The sequence below is a fragment of the Micromesistius poutassou genome (genome assembly GCF_964030765.1).
Source record: "Micromesistius poutassou genome assembly, chromosome: 2".
NCBI lineage: Eukaryota > Metazoa > Chordata > Actinopteri > Gadiformes > Gadidae > Micromesistius > Micromesistius poutassou.
Genome location: NC_140272.1, coordinates 2,318,219 through 2,339,150, shown reverse-complemented (window position 1 = coordinate 2,339,150; position 20,932 = coordinate 2,318,219). Strand labels below are relative to the sequence as shown.

The window sequence follows — 20,932 nt, the reverse complement described above, 5'->3', positions numbered from 1 at the left end:
AGATTCCTCCACACAAGCGCATTCTGGAGATCTATGCCTCGTTTGTTGAAGATGAAGACTGTGAGCGCGTTCCCCCCATCAGGTACCTGCTCCAGTGATGTCAATGAGGACCACAGCGGAGATCTCGTCTTCATTCCTTTTAGGACCAATGGTATAAAGGGTCAATGGGGTTTCAGATATTGGGAAATGATGACTTAACTACTGATTTTTACCCCAGTCTGTCATTATATGGAATGAAAGGTTCTAATGTACTTTAATAAACTTTTAGGCCACCTGTATGTTTTAAGTGCAATTGTGTCCAGTCGCATGATTGCAATGCTTGATGCAATTGATAGGTTCTTCACCTATATAAACCCTCAAATGGAGCATCGACAGTGATATGCTCTCTCTAAAGTCTGAGGTTCCAACACCTCTGTCATGCCAGGCCTTAGACATATCTATTATTGGGATTTTTATTACAACCGATTATTTTAAATTGTGGATGTGCTGGCGAACAGGATATTTGTAGTACTGTATTAGTATTTTCGTTTTGCATGTAGGGGCCAATTGTATCTGTGTAGGGGGTGAGGCTGTCAATCTGTATTTATTTATAAAAGCTTCTCGTGGCTCCAGGGTTAGCCAAAGTAATTTGATCTTACATTTAATCAACCTTTAATCAACAATGCAAATAGATTTCCATTGTTGTGACTGTTTCTGTTGATGATTAGCTGCTTTCATGACCAAGTGTCACAATAAAGGTGAATCTGCCAATGAGGAACATTTGTCTTTCACTTCACTTCTCCAACGGGATTTGAATATAGAGAGAACAGTACACAGAATGAGTGCTGGCAGCCCAGTCGACTGAGTAGGTGTGGGGAACCTTTCAAACATGTACTACCAAGCAACCAGTGCTAGGTACAGAACAATCCGAAAACACTCTCCTCCTCCCCTCACCCACAGGTGTGTTCCTCTCACCTGCATATCTGCATCACAATGCCCCCACCCCACCTTGCCTTTTCTGCTCATCAACATACAGTTTTCCTGGACAAAGGCCGACTGTTCTCCCCCCCTGTGCCCTCGCATAGCTCCAAGCCCTGGTATGAGACAGGCTTTCATCAGTCTGTTAGCAGGACCACTGCATTACGTCACAACCCCCAATTTATAGCGCCGACGAGCCGCATCGGCGATATAAAAACAATTACCTTTTTACTTCTCTGAACTTTTTTTTTTTTTGCAAATTCCGACAAAACACATTTTTCATATTAAATAGAAAAACCCTTTTATTACAACAGCATACAAAAAATTGTACCAACATACCAGATGTGAAATTCGAATATCCTTCTATATACATTCATGGAACAGGGTTTCGTTCGTCTTCCAACACAGAACAGCAGCGCGGTTCAGATGTATCCAATGATATCGTTGCATATGATGGGCTGCCGGCTGCCGGTCTTCATCAGGGCGTTGAACTGGTAGAAGTCTGAGTCCAGCTGGTGGATGCCTGTGTGCGACTGGTGAAAGAAGGGTTTGAGGGCCTGGAAGCCCACGGGGCAGGACATACGCTTGGGGGCCTCCAGGGGTCTGCTGGCCCTGTTGGGGTCCGCCGGCCGCCGCCTCACCTCCACCCCCCCCTTGGCCCGCCCCGCCAGCTTCCTGCGCATGTTCCCCAGCAGGTCCTTGGCCAGGCGGCGGCCCGCGCTGGGCTGCAGCTCCGCCGGCTCGGGGCACTCGGGCAGGTCCATCCAGTTCTTGATGAGGTCGGCGAAGCTGTTGTCCCCGAGGACCAGCGGCGTGCGGTTGCGGCTGCGGCTCAGCAGCGCCGCCGTCCAGTCCTCGGTGCTGCCGCCGCCGCCGCCGCCGCCGCCGCCGCCGCACGCCTCGAACGACGTCCAGCGCTCCAGGCACGCGTCCGACGTGGACTTGGGCCGCGGCCGACCCGAGGCGCCCCGGTTGGTGCGCAGGCAGGCCGAGGCGGAGACCCGCACGTTGCGGGTCCTCCGGAGCACCACCCCTTCGTCCTGCCAGGAGGCCTCCGAGTAGCCCGAGTCCAGGTCCAGGCTCTTGCGGCTGCTGGGGGAGCCGGGGCCCAGCCTCCCCTCCCTCGCCTCGGCGGCGGCAGCGGCGGCCTCCTCCTCCTCCTCCTCCTCCTCCTCCTCCAGGGGCCCGGCCAGGCAGCAGGCCGAGTCGTAGGCGCTGGCCTCGCTGGAGCTGGACACGCGCAGCCGCGTCAGGCGGGACTCCCGCGACGGACGGCTCCGGCGCTGGCAGAGCGGCGGGACGGGGAAGGAGCCGGCGCAGGGCGCGCTCAGGGGCCGCGGGCGGCCCGTCTGCTTCAGGTCCTGGAGGGTCCGGATCATCTGCTCGCCCAGGCACACGCTGGAGTCACCCAGACACCCCTGGAACCCCGAGAGAGAGAGAGAGAGAGAGAGAGAGAGAGAGAGAGAGAGAGAGACAGAGAGAGAGAGCGCTGGGGTTAGAGACGTGAGGCGCTGTGAGCTTCTAGCAGAACACTGTCCGGTGTCAGGAGCGCGGTGACGAGGCTCTCCTCGGACGCTGCCCCCCCCCCCCCCCCCCCCCGGCCAGCCCTTGGCTGCCCCTAGCCCCCGAAACAGTTCCCTTATGTTCCTCTCCGCTTCGGAGCCAAGGAGATTTTTACCAGCTGAGATCACCGTGGATGCGTGGCTCTGTAACAGGGCGAGCATTCCTGACAAACCTCGGAGCAGCTTTATGGGTAACGCGCCTCGGATTGAACTTCACCCATAAAGCAAAAACACTGGAACAGGATGCACATTTCATGCAGGGAAAAGCACCCTCCTGCTTCTTTAAGGAAGGAGACATAACTAATCTTTAGAGGGACGGGAGCCAACATCCTAGCCTTGGTTTAACCACAGGATGCCGTGGGCTTCTGGGAATTATACAATAGAGAGCTGTCCATATTATGACATGTATAATTCTATGTATTCTTTTTTTTTTTTTTTTTTTTTTTGCATTGACTTTCAGCAGCTAAATCCATTGGTGGAAACCACCAGGCCCAACGCGGTGTTGTTATCACAGCTGTGGAGCTCTCAACCGTTTGGTCCCTGGTGAGGCTTGGAAGAGGAGGGCTGACCACAGACGGAGAGAGCCCGATCTGCAACAGCCTCTCAACGTATGATTTAGCGCACTGTACACACACACACACACACACACACACACACACACACACGGTCTTCGGGACACCCCCGGCATTAACTTTTTTTTTTATATTTAAAGAACTAAAGATTCAAACTGTCCACAACCATACTACCAGGCTAAAGCTGTGGCGCTTCGGAGGCTTAACTTCCACCCCTTAATAGTATTTCTTATGCCGGTTGGTCGTGCAGAGATGACCATGAAGGCAATGGTTTTAAACAAGTTAAAAGAAGAACAAACAAACATGAATTCTTACCATGTTTTTTCCTGTGTCCTAAGTGGATTCCAAGAATTCGTCAAATATTCCTTTAAAATGAAAAAAGTATGAATTAGTATAGCCTACTAAAAAATATCATGCGTATAATGTAGGCTTACATTTTCATTGAACACACTACAATTCCCAACTACAATATACTGCACAACTCACCCCAAACATTTAAATAATAAGTACAGTAATAGCCTTCTATTTAATATAATGAAGGCCTAGTCATTTCAAAGCATAACATTAGTAACAGTTATAACAACACAACTCACCCTCGCATATGTTTGGACATAAATTCCCGATAGATCAAAAAAAAATCAATTTGCGCTCCTAGCTTCTCCAATGAACGGTTCCCTCAGATTGCAGAGGCTGAGGCCTGCCTGCAGACTTTAGTGAGGTTCAGCCCCTCCGCGGCAGCCAGTCAGAGGCGGGCTTAGAAACCAGCCAATAGGAGGAGCTCTGAAACAAGATCCTTAGTTGAATTGAAGCATGTTGCTTCGAGGGGAGCCATGTGGTCACCTTTCACTATAACACACACACACACACACACACACACACACACACACACACACACATATATATATGTATATGTGTGTGTGTGTGTGTGTGTATATGTGTGTATATATGTATAGAGAGAGAGAGAGAGAGACTCTGGTGTTATATATATTACACTCCTAGATGGCCTAGATAGTATACTCCTAGATATTTAGATGGTGCATTTTATAGTTATAGTTATATTCAGTAATCTTAAAATAAATAAATACCGTACGTAATTACAGTAACTATTGCATTATTATTAGTTTGGTTTAGATGAGTTGTTGGCTGGGCAAACTAAAGCATCTTCGTACTTTGCTGAGTCGCAGATGCAACTTACTTGAAATTCAGAAGCCATCGGGCTTCACGTGTCGCCATCTTGTGGACCACCTCGTCTTCTACTTAACCCTAAGTGATCGTCCTCGTGAGGTCAACCGTTTTCACACCTTTATTGCACCTCAGTTACTCAAACGCTCAACATTCCATGCATTGTTGGAGGCCATTGTCATTCAATCTGTTGTTGAGAGCAATGTTTTGCAATGCAAGCTAAGCCTTTTGCGATCCTTCAATTACTATGCATGGACATGTCCTCTCTTGAGTAAATTCAAGAGAGGACATGCATTTTACCTTTAAAAAAACACAGGACATTTCAGTTGGAGTCACTTTTAAACTATTATTTTGTTATTTTGGTGGGAATCTTGTTTCTATTTGGCAACCTAGATATGGGCTTCAGTTCCATTCATGCTACATATGCAGATTTGTCGTGATACAAATTCTAATAAAACAATTGAATCCGTACCTAACATAATTAACAAAGTATTCTGTAGTATAACATAAGTATTCTCTCACACAAAGCAATTTATTTCCAATAGAGTTTCCCAAACTTTTTAAAGTGTGTCCCAGGATGACCCATATTTCAAAGGACCACACCACAGAAAGGCCTACCAAAACATGATTTATTTCATGACAGCGGAATAGATTTGATATGCTTCCTAGTATAGTGATAAGAGTACTTGTCAAGTGAACTGACTATCAGCAGAAATAGCCCTAGTTCATACTAAGACCGCAGGCCACAGCTCCATACCCGCAAACAGACAAGGCAAAAACAAACAAAACATTTCATTTTAGAAGGAAACATTGGCTTTTGAAAAACCTTGCACAGTTCCTTAAATGACGATGTACGCGTACGATTTTTATCAATGGAATGTTACTCAATCAGTGTGACTACAGGCTAGTGAAGCATGGACTGTATAGTACAGTACTGTATAGTACAGACTCTATGTAAACCCTTACCCATTAAACACGTTTCCCCCAATTCTGTTGGATTTTTACAATCGAAAAAATATGTTTGGTTCATTCAAATCTTTCAATAAATCAAGACAAAGTAAACCCATGCTTATCAGCCATGCTTATCAGGGACAATTCACTGGTTGTCTAGCTCTAGCATGTGGTCAAAATGAAAAATAAAACAAGGTTGAAAAAGAATATATCAGTACAAAATATCAAAAACCTTAACTAAATTAAAGGAAAAGAAGAAACGGCATTTTGTCGTGCGGTAGCGTGGGAAACCAGTGTTATGGAAGGCATACTGATTTGGCTCCATTTTATATTCATACGCAAAACATAATCGTTTTTTTAATGTTTCCTACTCGTATGCAGCGCGGTAATAATATCCCATGAACAAATGTAATTAAAAAAACTGTCTACATACTTCGCGAAAAAAAATCATAAGGTCGTTAAAAATATCTAAAAAGTCTCAAAGGAACCGCTAACATTATGACGCATGTGACGTAAGGAACACATTGAACGGAATCAAACGGTTTTGCGAGCCACGCTGTTCCCACCCGGTGATCAACCGCCCCCCCCCACACTGCCCGACCCCCCCCCCCACTGCCCCGGCTTGGTGACATCACACGGCGGCGCGCCGCGGCTTCTAGAAAAGTCCACAGTCCTTCAGGTTGTTCTTGATGATGACGTCGGTGACGGCGTCGAACACGAACTGCACGTTCTTGGTGTCGGTGGCGCAGGTGAAGTGGGTGTAGATCTCCTTGGTGTCCTTCTTCTTGTTCAGGTCCTCGAACTTGGTCTGGATGTAGCTGGCCGCCTCGTCGTACTTGTTGGCCCCTGAGGTTGGACACACGCGCGCGCGCACACACACACACACACGCACACACACACACACACACACACACAGGAAAGGAAGGATTTAAGTCCACATAAAGGACAATTAATACAGGGACAAAAATAGTTAAAGAACAGTATAGTACATTGACAAAATCATGTTTAAGTGGCATGGGTTTGCATGAATACTCAAGACACACACACACAAACACACAGACTAGGTCTTAGATACACCCCCGGCATTAACTTAATTTTTTTTTATATTTAAAGAACTAAAGATTCAAACCGTCTACAACCATACGGCAACGCTAAAGCTGTGTTTAGACTCATCTTAACCTCCGCGGTCAAAGAAAAGCACGATCAAATAAGAACGACATGACGGTTCATGTGTTTACAACACGTGTGTTTGAATGTTTCGCAGTGGCCGCTGTGTTGTTTTAGGGCGTATTGTGTTGAAGTATCCCACCTGAGTATTCTGGGTAGCAGATGGACAGCGGGCTACGGGGGATCTTCTCCTCAAACAGGTCCTTCTTGTTGAGGAAGAGGATGATGGAGGTCTCCGTGAACCACTTGTTGTTGCAGATGGAGTCAAACAGCTTCATGCTCTCGTGCATGCGGTTCTGGAACGATACAGAGGTGCTTGGTCACCGGCTTAAGCTTCCCACAATGTTTGGGATGTGGTGTTCATGGCACAAAATAATGGCAGCTGCCTGCAACCCTTTCTCTGTAATTCAGACATACGGTATGCCTTTAAGGAGCATTTAGTAAGTTACTTGAACAAATGCCCACCGGTACGTTGTGGATGGGATCCCCAATGTCCACAACCTAGCTGTAGGCATCCTTGAACGAGATGCATCCTACGTGAGTCTCCTTTAAATCCAAAAATATGGAAATGCCACCAGCAGGGGGCAATATTGAGCAAACGGTCGAAATTGGAAGGTGCACAGAAAGCTCATGGAAGGCGTTAGGAGTCTTCCTTCATTGAACGAACGCACCCAACTAGGAGTCAAAGCCTCCTGCTGATACTTAGGGGTGTTATGAAAGGCAAATATATCATCATGATATATTTGAAAACATGCGTTTCCCCATACGGCGCCTCCGGGGCTCCCTGTTTTACAATGCGTTCCCACAGAGAGGGGTTACGTGTCCCAGCTCTGGGGTCACAGACCCATATGGTAGCGCTGCGGCGTAGGCATGGCGCCGCGCTCGGTCGTCCCTCCTCACCATCTCCTCATCCTCGGCCAGCATCAGGTCGTACGCGCTGAGCGCCACGCAGAAGATAATGGCCGTGACCCCCTCAAAACAGTGGATCCACTTCTTCCTCTCGGACCGCTGGCCACCCACGTCAAACATCCTGTGGAGAGAGGAAGTAGAGTGTAAAAGAGGCGGAGTGTGTGTGTGTGTGTGTGTGTGTGTGTGTGTGTGTGTGTGTGTGTGTGTGTGTGTGTGTGTGTGTGCACGTGTCAGTGTGTACGCCTGCACGCACACGCCGCGCGCGCGTTTGCGCGTGCACTTGTGTACGCGTGTGTGACCGTGTTTAAGGTCACTAGAAAGTCAATAGAGAAAGAGAGTGGGCCGGCGGAGCTGAGAAAAGACAGCCTCATTTCTCTTTCCGCCCCAAACCCGACTGCGACGGGGGGTACAAAGACGGGTTCTATTTTTGGGCTGCACATTAACTTCTTAATGAGGTCTGATGCGGTGATCAGGACGCGGGTTTCGGGCGGAGGATTGCGTAGCGTGAAGGTCAACGGGACGATGATGCAGAGGTAACCAGCAGGGGGGGAACACCCTCATCTACTGCAAACAATTTCCTTGTTGTTAAAACCGGATTGAACATGGAGCAAAGGTTTAAAAAACATCAACCCGCGCAGCGTATCAACGCCCCGTGTTGATGAAAGAGAGGAGTGTGTGGGGCCGTCAGATTGGTTCCAAGAGTTACTTCTTGGAATTGAAATGAAATCTAAAGTGGTGACTTTCGCCGTATTGATTCTCCCTCCATTATTCAGCCCCCAAAAGGCCTCAGAAGCCGTTTTACGAGAATATAAATGCGAGAGAAAACAAATCACGTCTGATTACAGATGGTCCTTTCAGGGTCTTGAGCCAGAGACAACAAAAGGCCAGACATCTCTGGCTGATTAAAACCTCTGTCAATGTTTAATTTCAAAGTGAACAACATCTCCCTCCCGTTCCCACGTAATATCCTGGCTGTGTGCCTTGTGTCTTCAGTCCTGCACACAATATTCAAGTTCATGTTGCAGCCTGGGCCAAAGTGCCGGGGATTCCTTGAGCAAGGCATGCCAACCGTTGTCCCCCTTGCAGGAGTGTGTGTGCGTGGGTGAATACGAGGCATTGCATCTAAGCCTAACGTTGAATGGCTGTAGTGGCTTTAAGGGACACTGTCGGTGTGTTCATCCCAATTATGCTGATGTCTGCCTCACTTGAAGTGGAGGTCCTTGAAGGTGAAGTGGGTCTCCACGATGCCCGTGGTCTTCACACGCGTCCGCAGCACGTCCTGCTGGGTGGGGATGTAGTCCGTCTTGGCTATCCTGTCCAGGTCATTCAGGTAGCTGTGGGGGTACACATCACAGGTGAAGCACAGAGCCCCACACACTACTGCACGGAAGACACAGGTGAGATGCATGAGTTGTAAAGAGAGAGAGAGAGAGAGAGAGCCGGAAATAGCACAAGGTTCTAAAAATAGACCCCTAAAAAAGGTCCCCTCTCTCTCTGCTCCAGTCCTTCCTACGTTTCTGAGCCATTGAGGCGTGTTGCGTTTCAATCGCCTGTGATTGACAGGCAAAGATGGATTTCTAGAACCAATCAGGGAAGAGATGCCCTGATTCAGAAATGAGCCAGGAGCGGCAGGCCCAGTCCACTAGAGACATACATTGTCACAAAGGCACTTCACTCACTAATAACTGACGGATGGATATGGCATTTCTGACCAAATTACACTGAAATTATAGCTATAGGATTTGAATGTCCACGATAAACGTGCAGTGGCATGGGCTCCTGTGGCTGCAATAGTGATAGCAATAGTGAATGAATGATCATTTTAGAGTGGTGCAGTTTACTTGACTTTACAGTAACTTTCTGTCCATGTGAAAAAGTGTCAGTTAGTGGTTTGAGTGTGATGGTTGGTTTGCACTTATCTATAACTATAAATACTCTAAATACACTGAGAGCCCCCCCCGCCCATGAGATTCTCACATCAGCGAGATTACCATGGCAACGTACTGCTTCCCCTTCAGTAGTATGTACCATATTGAAACCCAACCACATGGAGAGAGCGAGAGACAGAAATTCCAGCAGTATTGTAATAAAAAAAAAATATGACTTTTATGTTCCTTTGGGTTTCCTTGCTGATTTAATAAAGAATGTTTTTTTCGGTTAGTCTGCTATGGCAGAAATGTGAGTCAGCAACACTGCAGCTTGTGTTTATCAGTATTTTCCAGGGATGGAGCATAAACAGTGAGCAAGCATTGGCAAGCTTCTACAAAAACACTTGAGACACAGCAGGTAAAAGGAACAGAAAATTAGATGGCGTTTTGAGTGAATGTGCAGTCGTCAGATGAATATTCAGAGATCACCGCAACAAAGTTTTGAAATTGAACCGGTCATAGAGGCAGTGAGAGAGCGTCTGATGGAGGCTGAAGGACACAGCTTGCTCTACTTGGCCAGGCATTACATCACCGCCCAGGCCTGCTGGGAGACCTGATGCTTTTAGTGGCTGAGCCAACCTCAGACACACACACACACAGGAAGATGATAGATAATGCTATCTCTATGATACAATTTCAGTCAATTTTTCTATAATATATTAACAAACACAGATAAAAAAAACGATTTGTTCAACAGAACTCGCTCTTGCAAGAAACATATTGTCAAATAATTCAGACACTAAAGATGACATTTTTACTTGACATGTCCATGTTTTACTTGACACTGGAAACCTGCCAGGACTCCACATGAACCTGGAACCTTTTCGCCACTGACGATAACGTCACCCTTTAATGATCCTGCTCCTTATATGGAGCTTTTCACAGGTTCCTGATTAGAATTATTTATAACCTCATACTTTTCTAGTCTTAGTTCCCTAGGTGATTTCACAAATAGATGAATTATCTTGCATTGACTGCACAGAGCACAGAAACATAAAACCTTATCTTATATTTATCAGAGCTAAACAATACAATCACGATAATAACACCTTTGTTTGGAGGTATGATTGTGTTTCATTTCTTTCTTGTAACATTTCCTACCATTGATTTCCTTGGTTTTCCCTGAGGTGTGTTTATGTAAGGGTTAATTAGTTAATTGGTTTTTGGCCGTGTGTGGTTAACTGATTGCTTCAGCAGCGAGCAGCTGGTTTTTAAAGGCCAGCGAGAGAAGCCCAGTCGCCACTTCAATCTCAGCAGAGTGTGTGTGTGTGTGTGTGTGTGTGTGTGTGTGTGTGTGTGTGTGTGTGTGTGTGTGTGTGTGTGTGTGTGTGTGTGTGTGTGTGTGTGTGTGTGCGTGTCAGTCCCACACGTATAAAGGTTACGTTTAATAACATGTATTATCCTTTCAATAAAGTTGTCGTGTGTATTTAAGCTGTTCGAAACGGAGGCGGGAGGGCGGTTCATCTCATGGTGTTCCCGTGCCCCCTAACAACGGACTCCCCCACCTCCTCCTATCCGTAAACATGTCTCCTGAGAGGCGTCCGGACGCGGCTCTGCACTCACTAGGCGGCCGAGTCGTTGAGCTGGTACTCCCGGGAGCGGGTGAAGCAGCGCTGGACCCCGCGGTCCGCCCACAGGCGCCTCATGACCCGGGACAGGTCCTCGGGCAGGACGGCGTGCTCCTCCGCCTCGGCACACAGGACAAAGACCTGCCGCGCGTCGTCCTGCCGGGCGCAGGACGACCGAGAAGAAAGAAGAAGAAGAAAAAAAAAAAGTTCAATTTCTCAACTAAAGTGCAGTTGGTTTTTTCTCTGAAGTCTTGATTGCTTTGTCAATGAGGCTCCCCCTGAATGACTCGTCCTCAGGACACTTTCAATAAAGGCTGAATGAATAATAGAACCGTATGCAAATCAATGGGCTACCGTGGCTGCAGAAGGAACCGTTACAGTGTGCGTTAGGACTGTGTTGCGTCTCAGGGGTTAGTTTTCCATTTAGACAGTTAAGGGTTATATTATATTATTATTATTATATTAGTGGATGTCATAACATGGGCCTGTGAACTCCTGATTATGTAGTATTTTATTTGGTGGTATAACAATTGGGTGGTATTAAACGGAAGATGGAGAGTAGGCTATTAAAGGTTTTTCTTTTTACTGCAGAATAGTGTAGTGGCTACAAGGGTGGAGGTCAGAAGGTCCTTGGTTCTTGCAGTAAAAGCTTCTGCTAAAAGATTAAATAGCAAATGATAGTACCAGGCACCAAGTTAGCCCATTGTGTATATATAATGCATTATATATAAAACATGCGTTTTATATGGTGCTAAAATGATAGTGAAAGAGGCATAGGTGTTGAATGTCTTTGTTCCTTTATATTTATTCTCTCTAGCGATACTTATGAGAATGTTTATTCATGAGTGTTTTTTCATGTAGATAACATATAATAGTGTGTGTATTTAAAAAAGTGATACCTGTATATTATGTGCCGTGTGTGGAGGCTATGACTAGACGCATCAATATGATCACAGTAATTACATAGATGTCTACACATAGTCTTTCAAAGGCTATCGAGAAAGAAATAATAGGAATAAGTATAAACACCATCAACACCACGTTTAGGGAGATGAGAGTATCTGTGCGAATTCCTTCTAATGGGATATATTTTGAGACTGCTAAAGAGAGGGGGAGAGCCAAAAGACAGTTCTATCTTTCAGCCTTTGTCTTAGTGGAACCTGTTTGAACGAATAGAAAGTACGCCAAATATGGATCAAAAGCAGCCAATTCAGGCCATTATCAGTTTGTAGATAGCTGGCCCTTTGTTAATTAATCTCTGCTGTTCCTGACACTGCAGAAACAAAGAAAGCAACAAAGAAAATGTGCCATTGTAAAAATGGGTCGTTGTGACAAAAGCCTTTACTACATCTTTGCCGACTAGCCCACTTATTTATGTGTGCCTCATCTGAGGGTTTCCTTGGAGCTTAGGGTTAGGGTTAGCACTGGCAATGTGGCTTTTAGGTGTTTTTATGGTTGTAATTTAGTCAAACAAACTGCAGAATTTTTTTTGAAAAAAAATAATTTCTGAAGCACAATGCACACATAAAACAGAGCATCTGTGTGTGCACATGCTTGTGGGTTTATATACATGTGATACTGTATCTACATCTTGTATATCTAACCTCCCTTGCAGAGTCCCCATAGTCAATCTTGAGAGTGGTCATTGCTTTAACAATGGCCATGAGAGAGTGAATGGTGTTACTGTAGACCACAGCTCTGTACTGTTTACACTCGTCTTCTGAATAGCCGTCTTCATGAATGATCCTGGGAACAAAAAACAGAAAACAAAACATGTTTTTATGTAATTCTGTGTAGGAGGTGAGGAAAGATGGTCAGACGGTTCGGTTGTAGCTAACGTGAGCAAACCATGTCAGTCCAGTCTAACACTGATAGATAGGGGCTGATTGCCTGCACTATGTTTTGGAAAATAACGACTAATGGGAACCGGAAAATTTGACCGTCCATTAACCCCATTAGAAGGGATATGGCTACAGCATGCACATAAACATTACACATATTACAGAATTGTAGAATATTATGAATATGTTATGGTCACGTCTCATGTTCAGACTAAACACGTTTGTTCTGCCGGAGGATTCTAGTGTCAGAACAACACAATGGCGTCCATCTAGGGCCAACAGGCCAGGCCGTCACTACATATCTCTGGCCTGGATGGATGCTGGCGTCTTCTGTTCGTCCAGACGGAGGCTACGTTTGTGTCACTCACTTCATCTGCTTCACGATGGTGCTCTTCCCTGACTCGCCCGCACCTGTGGGGACAAACAACAGATGACAGTGTGCTTCAGTGTCTTCCATATCCATGCCCGCAAGAAACTAGTATTCTACATGTGTGCATGCCACAGTTTTTGCTGAGCTTGTCCGGGACTAATCCCTGGGATCCAGCAGTCCTACTATTTTACAGCAGAACGTTTGGGGAAAGACGTCACAGATCTTCGGCCGGAACCAACGACGGCAAGGGGTCAAGTTAGGCTTTGTACCCGTTTAGATATTATGGAGTTTTCAGAAGTGTCTATCTACAATGGCCAGTCTATACAGTGTTTTAAAACCATATAACATTAGCAATGGTTTTCAAATTATATTAATCTAACATTTGACAATGTAATATCAACTGTTATCTTTTGAGGCACCGAGCTGTGTTCACTCTGAGCTGACCAGATGAGAGCAGGTTCCTCTGAGCTACCTCGGTAATGTCAGGGGTTTCCACATGTCTGTCTCCTCCACTGCTTCCTGTCATCCCCCCGTCCACATCCTGTCACCCAGCATTACCCCGGCCTGGGCATGACGCCCCACAGGAACGTCATGGTCGTCATGGTCACCCTATTGTCAATAGCCTGGTCTGCCACCTGACTTCGGTCCGGCTCTCTGAGAGCAGCGAGGCTCTGAGGAGAGTGAATGGTTGTGTAACCCCACAACAAATTACTTTTTTGTCAAAGCCATACCTTGTTCACAATGTACCGCAATCCAACAAAACATAAATTATTAATAGTTTAGATAATGTTACCTTATTATTATTTTTTTGGCCTACATGGTGAAAGAATCTGAAACAGCCAGCTCGCAGCACAATGTCTTTCCTTGTCTTTACTTCTTGTTGTATTAATCCTCATTCAGGATCTAGGATCAAGCTCTCTGAGGAGCCAAAGGTGACATTGATCGTATCGATTGTCCACTGAACGCGACTGGGAATGAATGTGAATCCAATCAGCGTTCAGTTGTGGGTTGCAGGAACACAGCTTGTGCCGTTGTGTTTTAATGAAGACGTGAAAGTGACATGATGTGATTAATGTGTGAAGAAACTAATGGGCCGGGATCAATGTTTTAATTAATCCCAAGGTACACCTGTGGACATCTAGTCATTAGGCACACCCGCATGGCAGTCACGTGGAATCAATTATTAGGATATCACACACGAAAAGCCCAGGCCAAGGACGGCACTTGATAATCAAAAAACAATCTAACAAACTACTACTCTTTGAAATTAGTTGACATGACTGGATGCAATATTGACTTTATTGACTTGGCTTTTCAATCAGTGTGAGCGCTTGCATATTGAGTCTAGTGGTGGAAATAAATGCAATTCAGTATTTTATGTCAAGATAATGTAGAAGATTTGAATGAACTAGCTGCAGACTGCTCAGTAGTGTGGTTAGCTAGCTTGTGATTGGTGAGGTGTCAATTAGCTAGCTAGTGATTGGTCAGTTATGTGGCTAGCTAGCTAATGATTGGTCAGAGGTGTGGTGAGATAGCTGGTGATTGGTCAGCTAGCACACAGCACCCTCAGGGGGGTCTCACTTGCCAAGGGAGGCCAGCTAACCATTTATTGAGTTCCATTTAAATCAACCCAGTAGCCCCTGAGCTCTGTGGATTGAATTGCCTCAAACTTCCCAGGAATTAGCTGGGAAAGCTGAGGTAACAACATTCCCACTACCAGTTACTATGTAATCCATGCTGGACAGCCCGGTCCCAGGGTAAGCATAGCGAGTAAAGTCAGTTAGGTGCACCTGTGACATTTTGACACCTGTAGGATCCTCACATTTTAAACTATTTTAAAGTGAGCTGGAAATACAGCTCGTAGAAGAACATAAAGAACAAGAACATATAATTATTTTACATTTGTTGTTTTGGTGTTGTTTGGAGTCGTTCTGTGATATTATGTACAAACATGATACAAAATCACCAAAATAAAATTTTGCTGTCATCCATTTTGTTGGTGGTGTTGTGACTGAACCTCCTCCTCCTTCTACATCAGCTGTCACCCCATCCCTCAGGGTCGGTCTTGACTTGTCACCTCCATCGGGTGTCAAGACTTCTTCCCTTCAAGCTGACAACCACGGTCATTGAGAAGGTTAAAACCTCCTGGAGGACTTTGTGACACTGACCAAAACACACAACAATGACATTGCTATCGCTATTTACAGCTCTGGGCCCATTCAGAGGCAGCCGGCTGAGCAACAGAAAGTGGTGGACTGGAGACATTATTTATAGAATAAGAGATGTCACAACCCTATCCCCATGATGAGCCGGGCAAGGTTGAGGGTCCCATGCTCTGAAAGGAATCTGAATGTGAGAGGTACAAAAAGTACTTTGATTTTCCTATTGGATTACATTATCTGAAGAAATGCCTCAGGTCATAAATTATGCCACCTCCATGTGTAAAAGCATACCATAAAGGAACCAAATTACACACTTGCACCAAGGCGCATGCTTGCACACTGCCTAAAGACTGCCTCAACACTCGTACACACACTCCTGACTGTGTCGACTGCACAGTTGGTCTCACACCAGAAACTTAAGAAGGTGATAGAAGCATAGCTTCAGTCTGATATTCAGTCAATCTTCATCTTCCTGCCTTCTTCTGCAGATGGCAACAATCCCCAGACAACATGACCCGAATAGACTGCGACACAGCAAGCTAAAAATAACCACTTATTCGCGAATCATAACACTCAGATGAACTCAATTTGGTGAGTTAGTAAACTGGTAACCGCCAAGCAGAGGATAGTAAGCACAGGTGTGCCATAGTAAGCCACTAGCGAGAAGATGGAGCGGAGGAGGAGGAGGGGGGGGGGGCAGAGCGGGGGTGCAATGTGGTGTAACCCTGCAATAGAAGAGATGTGCTGAAAGTAGGTCATCAGACTTGGAAGGCACCCTTTCACGTTCGGGACCACATGGGGGTAGAGAGGCATGCCAACGAGGCTAAACTCAAAGCTAAACTCAATTCCACTTAGGAATTAAATGCCCATGTACAATCATCAAGCACTTATGTTCAGTGGATCAGCAGATCATGTCTTTCTTGTTTTAATATATTTTTGGAAAATGGTTAAATCAAATTGGAGCAGATTGGACAGAATTATACTGAGCCATAGAACAGCCAAGAAAGATTTGATCAGTAGAGTTCCAATATTCCCATTCATCTACCAGTAGGCCTACTACTGTGATAAATTACCCCAACTTAATGTGTGGTATTTTATTAATCTACTGATCACTCGGGCCCCACACATGGAAGGTAAGCAGTGTCTTCATAAAACCCTATTATTCAGGTCCTTATATGGATTATTGTTTGAACTGAAGTAAGCACTAACTAAGAGTAAGATGTATCGCAATCAATCAATGGTGGTTTTGTTTGGTAAAGTTCATGGAACCCAAAGGGGACAGTTTAAGTGTGAGTCCGAACAGAGCAGAACAGAACCGACATAGCAGCCGTGCATCGTTATGATCGAAGCATGACTTCACTTTTCTCTGGGGGGACTTTGCTTAAAAGGTCACAAACCTGAACGCCATTTCAAATTGACATTTACAAGTGTGTGTGTGGGATAGAGCAGGGCAGCGTCACAGGAGGGGACGACGGCTCAGCGCTATGGAAACAAGAGCCACGCGATCACCACGCGTCACATTAGCTACAACACACACACACACACACACACACACACAAGCACAGTGGTCATCCAACACAGCAGCGTTTAGGCTGAGACATGCACTTGTAACGTCTCCATTTGTTTCGGTACCATATGCTAGTCTTTGTGTTGGTGTGTGACTGAGCTCAGAGAGGCTTTCCTCAAGTGTGCACTGGGGTCCGGGGATAACATATATATGATAACCTGTTCAATACGGATGCGTTGATTGGGTCTTCCAGATGAACTGGGCGTGGCCGCAGCCTCTCCAGTGTCTGTTCTCAGATAAAAGGCATGCAGGAGCTAAACACAGAGCGGCTTGTGCTGGTAGAAAGCCTTTCCCTGCAGGGGAGCAATCATAGCAGTGTTTGTAATGTCAACCGGACACGTCCGTTACATCAAAGTTCCTGCTTGAATTCTACACCCAGCCGCTAACAGCCTGGAAGACCACATCTGGCTTGTTAGGCGGGAAATAACGTATTTCATAATTCATAGTACGTTCTTTGTATGTGATGGATGAAATGGAATGAGACTGTGTAAAATGTGTTGTTGTGGGGATATATAAATATTTATGTATATATATATATATATATATATATATATGAATTTAACTGTAAATTATATATATATATATAAAGCCTAATTTTTATATATAAATGAAGTTGTGAATGGATAAATGAAGCTGCTATATATATATATATATATATATATATATATATATATATATATCCTTTTCACACATTTCACACATTTCACGCTTCATCCCATTCCATCCATCAAATACAAAGTGTGTATACTATGAATTATGAAATACGTTATTTCCAGCCTAACAAGCCAGATGTGGTACATATATATAAATATATCCTTTAACACATTTCACACAGCTTCATCCCAGCCCTGTGTGGGAGTATACCCCCAATCATTCTCCTTAAATTAAGTGTTTATGACTAGTGTTTCTACATGATAACGCAGGTCATCATCAACAAAGCAACACGCACACACCAGTGTGCAGAGATTAGAATGCTATGAGATTCCACGTACATTCCTGAACATTTCAGAAACATCTTCCCCCTAGGGTGTTGTCATTTATTGGTTACATCATTGGTTCACACATGGTTCAAAAGATAAGCTCTGATGAAGGGCGTTTGCTCTGTTTCGCTGGATACAAACATGGACTGCACCAGATTATATTGGGAAGGTGAAATGCATCCGTTTTCTAACATCACCAAGCAGAAATGGTTCTTAATTGTATTATTATACAAGCGTTGCTCATACATCCTCACATTTCCATGAATCCATCCAAGTAGAAGCAGCATAAATCACATTCTGCGTCGTGGCTTAATATAAATTCACTCGCTCTAAAAATAGTTTATTATCTGGAGCTTAAATTAATGACATCAAAATCAATTACAGGTTCGCTATTATCACAAGTGACTCAAAGTTAGCACCAAGTCAGTGAAATACATCTCACAACCACATTATAATTACCTTCTGCTATAACCTGGCTGCAAGCTCATTAACAGCATGGCAGCGTTCCTAATTTATACGCATACGGGTGTGAAAAGACACCCGAAGAAATTAAATAATTAAGGTGGTTTCTTCTGTAAATTAAATGGTGAGGATCTCATCCCACTGGAATAGACACTCCATTGGGGACCAAATCCACTCTCCACCCATGGGAAAATACGCAAATGATTTTTAGCACTTTAGCAGTAGGCCTACATGACCGTACTTGAAGTAGCCTACAAATAGGAGACTATTCCTACATAAATGTAGTCTCCACGTCTCGCTGAATCCACTCAACGCTTTCACATCTGACGACCCCCAAGTTCACACTGTGGCAAGGTGTCAGACTCCAGCAATTTCCGTGAGGCAATATATAGAACCCACTGTGTTTCTCTTCCCAACGCAATCAAGCAGGCATACGTTCCCTGGTTCACAAGGTCTCTCATCTACACACATCGAAGGTCAATGCTTCTGATCTACGCCATTAAAACACATTAATTTCATCACGTCATTCCCTTCTCCCCGCTAAACCCTAGGAAAAGCATCGGATGAGATGCAGCACTTAAATCAAGTCAGAATTCCAGCATAAAGCAGACATGCAAACCTTAGCATGCTGAAGGAGACGGTGATTGTTTTGGCCTATATGTCTTAAAGGCGTGACTAATGTGGCACAAGTGCAGCGGTCCTGCCTGTGGGTGGCTGAGAGAACGTCACTTGCAGATTGGTATAGTTATCCTGTGGAAGGGCTTTGAGTCACGTCTGAGGTGCAGGTGGGTGGATGTCAGTTCCGAAGCTGCAGAAATACATCATTTAAACTAAGGAGGCTTTAGGGAGTGCTGGAGTCATCTGTCTCATTGGAAGCCCATATTGACTCACTTCCTTACCCTGATTGTATGTCAGCAGGAATGTCAAAAGGTTATAGGCGGAAAAAAAAACCTAGTCACAAGGGTCTACGTACTGGTCTGCTAAAACCCCCAACTTTATTGTGTTAACGCTATAGGCCTATCTGAGAGAGAGAGAGAGAGAGAGAGAGAGAGAGAGAGAGAGAGAGAGAGAGAGAGAGTTTACTTCTTTTCCTTACTGTCTTCCAGAATGACTTTTGTCATGGCAACATCACCATTAACAGCTGGGAGGACAGTAAACAGCTGATGATAATCACTATAACCAAGTCGCATTAAGTACTATGACCAACAGTAATATAGGGGTATGTCACGGTGTCTGTGTGCCAGTGTCTGAGATGTGTGTGTGTGTGTGTGTGTGTGTGTGTGTGTGTGTGTGTGTGTGTGTGTGTGTGTGTGTGTGTGTGTGTGTGTGTGTGTGTGTGTGCGTGCGCGTGAGAGATTGATTGAGAGTGTCTGTGTGTGAGTGTGTGCCAGCGTCTGCTGCCTACTGCCTACTCAGGCATAATAAATACAATAGGCCTATATGAAATCTATGAATCCAAACATGAAACATGACATTGTTTGATTTATTGTCTTGTGATTGGGTGACACATGCAATGTGGTCAAGTCTCATTTAAGTTTGTGTTATCAAATCAAGATAAACATTGTTTGATTTGATTGACATCTTGAGATGTCGGTTATTAAGATACACATTGCATTATTACATTTAATTGCGAGGGAGGGTACAATAAACATTGTATTATTCCGCATATAAAGAGAAGCTGGGTGAACTGAATGGGTTTACAATCCACGACACCACTGTTCCTGAGGTACTAATATGATATCATAAATACAAGGTTTGTGTCTGTATGTTATTTTAAGACCAAAGCCCTCGGGGTCGTTTGTCTTTACATATTGATCCTTACCTAAAAGCAGCAGTTTGACTTCCCTAGCAGCCTTCTCTCCGTCCTCCCGGAGGTTTTTATCAATCATTTTGGATCTCTCCGCAGCAGATTTATCTTCCGAGCTCACCGTACATCCCATAGTGCTGTAAAAAAAAAAACGCGCCCACCGACCGATTTCCAAAAGAAAAGATTTCAACGGTGCGAACAAAATGTCAAATTTCAATACCACTGCGGATCCCGTGGCAGTCCGGAGCATGAAGTCAGATTGTTCAGTTGTTTCAGTCCAACCCCAGTGCTGGAAACGTCCGGAGTCATTTGATGTCCGAGCTACATGGCAGACATTGCAGGCGCCGTGTGTGCTGCTGGTCCATTTCGACACTGGGACGGCAGGTGTTACTGGGAGCAGGACGGTGGTCCTTCAACGTCTCCTTCTGAAGAAACGCTCTCACTTGTCGGTCTGATCTAATCATCCGGTGGGCTACGTAATCTCACCACTGCAGTCTCTGAGTATAAAGCAGGTAATAGTTGCAAGTTTCTTGCAACTACCCTTGAAGTGACACAAGACGGCGCAAAAATCACTTTTCTTTTTCTTGTGTTATGAGTTGATCTGGTGTGATTGAGGGACCTGTGAACACTGACCAGTGGCGGTGCCACGGGGGGTCTGGATTTAAAAATTGGGGTAGCAAAGGTAGCCGCCAGTGTATTAGATTGAGATAATATGGCGTAGCCTATGCAGTTTGAGTGATCGTATATTCTTTCCTTTATTTGTCAAATTAAGGCTAAGTTAATTTGACAGTAGCGTGCCAGAATACATTTCACTCGTTATGGGGGGTGTAGGCTTTAGGAAGTAGCCTAGTTGATCAGATGCATAATTGATAAGTAGGCCTAAGTTTGCAAAGTGCAGGCATGTTTAATAGGTGTTCTACTATTGCATTTAAGGTTTCCCCAAAATC

The 20,932-nt window shown here is 45.0% G+C and overlaps 3 protein-coding genes across 3 annotated transcripts in view; 1 reads left to right on the top strand and 2 right to left on the bottom strand.

The window, feature by feature from the left end:
- Positions 1 to 751, top strand: part of uba7 (ubiquitin-like modifier activating enzyme 7) — a 33,037-nt gene extending 32,286 nt beyond the window's left edge. Inside the window, exon 24 of the mRNA XM_084464316.1 lies at positions 1 to 751. This exon is cut by the window's left edge and continues 35 nt beyond it. Coding sequence (XP_084320442.1) covers positions 1 to 98 — 98 coding nt within the window. The 3' untranslated portion in view covers positions 99 to 751.
- A 531-nt stretch (positions 752 to 1,282) lies between these two features.
- Positions 1,283 to 3,760, bottom strand: inka1b (inka box actin regulator 1b). The gene is made up of 3 exons (XM_084463927.1): positions 3,685 to 3,760; positions 3,407 to 3,456; positions 1,283 to 2,375 (listed from the first exon to the last, which is right to left on the bottom strand). Exons 2-3 carry the CDS (start codon positions 3,407 to 3,409, stop codon positions 1,380 to 1,382), a joined length of 999 nt encoding a protein of 332 aa, XP_084320053.1. The 5' UTR covers positions 3,410 to 3,456; positions 3,685 to 3,760; the 3' UTR covers positions 1,283 to 1,379.
- Positions 3,761 to 5,207: 1,447 nt separating this feature from the next.
- On the bottom strand, positions 5,208 to 20,594 carry LOC311339036 (guanine nucleotide-binding protein G(i) subunit alpha-2-like). The gene is made up of 8 exons (XM_084464396.1): positions 20,001 to 20,594; positions 13,006 to 13,048; positions 12,401 to 12,542; positions 10,792 to 10,952; positions 8,506 to 8,634; positions 7,292 to 7,421; positions 6,534 to 6,687; positions 5,208 to 6,070 (listed from the first exon to the last, which is right to left on the bottom strand). The coding sequence occupies exons 1-8, from the start codon at positions 20,233 to 20,235 to the stop codon at positions 5,880 to 5,882; spliced, it is 1,185 nt and encodes a 394-aa protein (XP_084320522.1). The 5' UTR covers positions 20,236 to 20,594; the 3' UTR covers positions 5,208 to 5,879.
- Between the last annotated feature and the right edge of the window lie 338 nt (positions 20,595 to 20,932).

What these genes read in the sequence shown, in the direction of transcription:
- LOC311339036 (XM_084464396.1), bottom strand. Translation starts at nt 20,235, where the DNA reads ATGCTCCGGACTGCCACGGGATCCGCAGTGGTATTGAAATTTGACATT. An exon ending in AGTCAAACTGCTGCTTTTAG is followed by an intron (nt 13,049 to 20,000) that starts GTAAGGATCAAT and finishes TTGTCCCCACAG; the next exon opens with GTGCGGGCGAGTCAGGGAAG. An exon ending in TTCAAGGACCTCCACTTCAA is followed by an intron (nt 7,422 to 8,505) that starts GTGAGGCAGACA and finishes CTCTCTCCACAG; the next exon opens with GATGTTTGACGTGGGTGGCC.